This window comes from Coffea arabica, chromosome 10c, assembly GCF_036785885.1.
Source record: "Coffea arabica cultivar ET-39 chromosome 10c, Coffea Arabica ET-39 HiFi, whole genome shotgun sequence".
NCBI lineage: Eukaryota > Viridiplantae > Streptophyta > Magnoliopsida > Gentianales > Rubiaceae > Coffea > Coffea arabica.
The window spans coordinates 9845993-9850616 of record NC_092329.1 but is presented as its reverse complement, the minus strand read 5'-3'; the positions used below and the strand labels follow the sequence as shown (position 1 = coordinate 9850616).

Genomic DNA, 4624 nt, shown 5'->3' with positions numbered 1-4624 from the left:
CCTTTGCCTCTATATTATTTTTCTTGATTCTTTCTGTGGGTTTAAGTGTGTTTATTTGTTTGAATCCATCAGAGTGGCATTAGAGATATAGTAAATTATGGCAAACTCTAATTGCAATATTGTTTGTTCTGTCTAAAAACTCAAAATAAAGGTGAAGTTCAATTTTTGACAGAAACAAATAATAGTTCATCTCAAGACATGTAAATTACATCAATATATTGAATCTACACTTGCTCAGGACGCTAGTGAGAATGATAAGGCCAAAGATAGTTTGGCTTTAAGTGTCTTCTTGAAGCATGCAGATAATTTGTAAATAGACTTTATAAACCATTTATTGGAGAAAATTTCTACGTCTATACTTGGTTGAAACCTCCAAAAGTCAAAGATTGTAGCCTGACCACCCAAAAATGGCTTCACTAATTCAACTTGTATGACTATTCGTTAAGATACTTGTGCTGAGTAAGTCAAAAATTTTAAACTAGTTGATTAAATCATCTCCAAACTTGAATATCAATTAGTGAAATCTCTATCAAAAGCCAAAATACAGTCGGGCAAAATTTTTGTCAAAAGCTGAAATAAGGCAGTGACTAGTCAGGGTATTTTGATTATTTTTCATCTTACAGATATCCAAATGAGTTGATTTTTGATGCATCGGAAAACTAATTCAAAGAACTACAACTTTCATGTTTGGTGTAAGAGTTAATTCAGCTTACATCATCAAGAAAATTGCCGTTGAAATTAGTCCAAAAATAAAATAAAATTGAATTTTGAACAGAAAGTGCAAAACTGCAAAAGAGGAAGAGCCGCGAGGCAGATCTACGAGGTATCGTAGATCCACCTTGCAAATCCCTGACTATGTGCTACAAGTTGATTCTACAACTTGCACTTATTTTACACTACTTTTTGAACCATTTTTTCTCATAAAATCCGGCTAGATCCAGCAAACTTGAGTTGAAAAAATGAAGAACAATTCTATGACAACATTATGAGTACATTTTCTTTTTCAAAAACATCTATAGATACCTCTTATATCTCATTGATTTGAAGTATCTTGTGGCATCTTCTAAGGATGAATTAGTATAAAGAAGTAGAGTAGAAGTAGAAGTACAAATTAGTTTTAACTCTAGTTTCATATTGTGAGTTTCAAAATTAGTTTAAGAGTTTTGCAAGGGAAGTAAGAGCATTTTTGTACCAAACTTATTTGTGAGATTAACTTATGAAGGTATTCAATGATTCAACTTTCAAAACATTGAATAAGAATTCTTCTTCCTAAACTTTGTTCTTGTTCTTATTTGTCTTGTTTAGTTACAAGTTTGTTTCATATTTAGATGCTTTTAATTGATAGATGTCGAGATTGTATAATTAAAAATGCCTATTTGAAAAAAAATATGAATTTTGTAAATAGTGGTGAGCAGGGTAGAATCCATAGAGATTGGAGAGAATTAGTTTTTTCTAGAATTCAAGGTATGGGGGATTTTTATAAAATGAAAATAATAACAATAAAAAAAACTAAAATAACAATGTGCTAAAATTGAATCAAAATAACTTCAAAAATAGTTCACTTAATTGGTCATCGATGCAATGATAATTTGGTCTTTTAACTAATAAATAAGTTATAACTGTCAAACAAGCGATAACAGTCAATTTCTTCTTACTGTATTGGTGATTAAAGTACGGCCATTAACCACTATCCTAATGAAGAAATAACCCTAAGTACGATCTTAGAATTCAATTTCCTAATTGCCTTAAGAATTAGAGAAATCCTGTTCTAACCAAATAACGCGCTATGAGGGTTATTTTAAATTAATCCATATATTCTCCTGACACAAATTCAATCATACCAGTTACCACTAATTTAAAGCAATCAAATAATTATGAATTTAACTGCTTTAATTGATTTTAGGTTATTAGATCAATTTAATATCGGACCAAAATATTCAAATAATATAAAAATCATAAAAAATTAAATCAGAAAACATACGAATACAAGTAAATAATTAATTTGATCTCACAATTTTAGATAAACCAAATCTTCTATTGTTTTTTGACTAGAAAGGGAAGTTTAGTTCATCGTCATGGAAAAAAACCACGCGCAAAATATTTGAGTTTATTCCTACAGCCATTCTCCAAAAATGCGATGAAAAAGAAAAGGAAAGATGCATGTTTGTTTCTTGTGAAAAGAAGAAAAACTACCTACTATTAGGCTCGTTCCGAGAAAAAAGAAAAGATAAAGCAAACGATAATGCCTTTCTGCTCTTGTTTCCTATTACTACTAAACTACTTCTTCCAATTTCTAGTTTATGAATTCATCAACAATGGAACACTTTTTGATCATGTGCAAAACAAAGCCAAGGCCTCAGTTCTATGCTGGGATACTCGTTTGAGGATAGCCATAGAAACTGCAGGGGCACTTTCATATTTGCATTCTGTTGCTTCTCCTCCTATTGTTGATCTAGACATGAAGTCGGTCAACATACTCCTAGATGATAAATACACAGCGAAAGTGTCAGACTTTGGAACATCAAGATTGGTACCCATGATTTAATGTGAGATACCAATGATGGTGCAAGGAACAATTGGCTACTTAGACCCTGAGTACCTGCAGACTAGTCAATTAACTGAGAAGAGTGATGTCTATAGCTTTGAGGTTGTTCTTGTGGAGCTATTGACAGGAGAGAAGGTACTGTGCTTTGATAGATCTGCAAGAGAGAGAAGTCTGGCAAGTTATTTCTTTCTTCAATAAAGGATAACCATTTGTTTGAAGTTCTGGATGATAATATCGACACTGAAAGAAATGCTGAGCAACTGAAAGAAGTTGCTATGCTAGCTAAAAGATGCTTAAATGTCAAGGGGGAAGATAGGCCAACCATGAAAGAAGTAGCATTGGAATTAGAAGAAATGAGTCTATCAACGAGGCATTCGAGGGTTCTGTTGAATTCAAAACCTAAATTGTAGACTTTTTCAAGTCACAATTGTTGAATTTGTGGCATCAATTTCTATTCCACATCGGTAGAGTTGAGAGCTTGGGTAAGGGCTTGAGAGTTATAGCAAATCAATTCAATTACACCAAACACCAACAAAAGAATTACACCAAAAAGGATTTTGTAATTCTTTTGTAATTCTTTCTTCTCCCAAATTTATAAAAGCGGGTAGCTTGAGTGGTGCTCGGAGATTAGGCAAAATTTGCCGAACTCCGTTATCAATTTTTCGGATGCGTTCTTTCCTTATCTCTTTTATTTATTCCCCACTTATTTAGTAGTTTCTTTTCTATTGAAATATAGTATTCAATATATTTGTCTATATTTGTCGGGTATATTTGTAGTGTTTTATACGATTCATTTGGGTGTATTTTCTTATTCGTGTGTATGTAATAGTTATGTATACACGAGTGTTATTCTTGATTTTGATGATCACAAAGCACTTTGAAATGTTTATCTAATTCTCTTCAAATATAAGTGTTTTGCTTTTAAGAGAATCAGGTACAAAAGTTGTCAAGGAAAGAAAATCAACCAAAAGAAGAAGCAAAAACAGGGCACTCATGTCGGACGTCCTAAAGGAAGCTGTCGGACGTCCGAAAGAATGAAGAACATCAAGAAGGAAACTCTGTCGGACGCTCGTAAGGAAGCATCGGACGTCCGGGAGGATCGGACGCACGCTTCGGACGCACATCGATCGCATCGGACGTCCGAGAAATTCTGCAAAGTTTTGATGACTCTCTGACGACGTTCGGAAGCAGATGCTGTCGGACGATAATATCCCATCGGACGTCCGAACGACAACTTGGCTGATTTTCGGACGATGGGATCGGGCGGTGATTCATCTGTCGGACGTCCGACGGCCCCAACGGCTAGCTGACTCTTCATCTGCCTACTATCCGTTGGAAGCATTATTGAAGCCCATTTTTGGTTCCCTTTAAATACAAACGATTCTGAACCAGTGAGTGACTTTTGCACACTTTGTTTACAAGATCTCAAGAGATATTTTAGCTAGAAAATAGTCTCCAAAACTAGATTTGTTCTCCAAGTGGTGTGAATTTCTTGTGAGCATTTCTCTTGTGGTTGAAAGTTTCATTAGTGTAGCTTTGTTGAGGGTTATCTGAGTGATTGTAAAACTTTTTAGCTTGACTAAGTGAGACTTAGGGCAAGGAGGAAGTGCTCCCTCCATTGTACATCTAGTTGATCATCTTTCATCAAAGAGAAGTTGCTCAATCTAGTGATTGGTCTTCAAGTTTGAGGAAAGCTTGGTAGACAATCGGTTTGATATTCTATCTTATTTTTTTTGTTTAATAAAATTTTCATTGCTTATCTATACTTGTTTTTCTAATCAACATTGCTCTCTTCTTCTGATCTACTTGGTTGATCATTACTAGAAAAGAAGGTAAATTTTTATTAAAGAAAAAGTGCATAAATTTGATTAAGATTTTAATCAACCTAATTCACCCCCCTCTTAGCTTGTTTTTGGGCCTTACAATTGGTATCAGAACTTGGTCTCCTAGAGATTAAGCTCAAGCGGCTTGGAGTAAAGATGACAACCAATCATGCCATGTTTGTTGAGGGACAATCGGTCACTAGGCCTCCCATGTTTACTGGTTCCAATTATATTAGCTGGAAAGAAAGGATGATTA

The 4624-nt window shown here is 34.2% G+C and overlaps 1 protein-coding gene across 1 annotated transcript; it reads left to right on the top strand.

Annotated features, from left to right (window-relative positions):
* Positions 1–2560: 2560 nt before the first annotated feature.
* On the top strand, positions 2561–2955 carry LOC140015735 (putative wall-associated receptor kinase-like 16). The gene is made up of 2 exons (XM_072068552.1): positions 2561–2680; positions 2746–2955. The coding sequence occupies exons 1-2, from the start codon at positions 2561–2563 to the stop codon at positions 2953–2955; spliced, it is 330 nt and encodes a 109-aa protein (XP_071924653.1).
* The last annotated feature ends 1669 nt before the right edge of the window (positions 2956–4624 follow it).

Bases quoted from the DNA above. Each gene is read 5' to 3' on its own strand.
- LOC140015735 (XM_072068552.1), top strand. From the start codon at position 2,561: ATGGTGCAAGGAACAATTGGCTACTTAGACCCTGAGTACCTGCAGACT. The intron at 2,681-2,745 runs GTACTGTGCTTT...TCTTCAATAAAG, and splicing joins AGCTATTGACAGGAGAGAAG to GATAACCATTTGTTTGAAGT.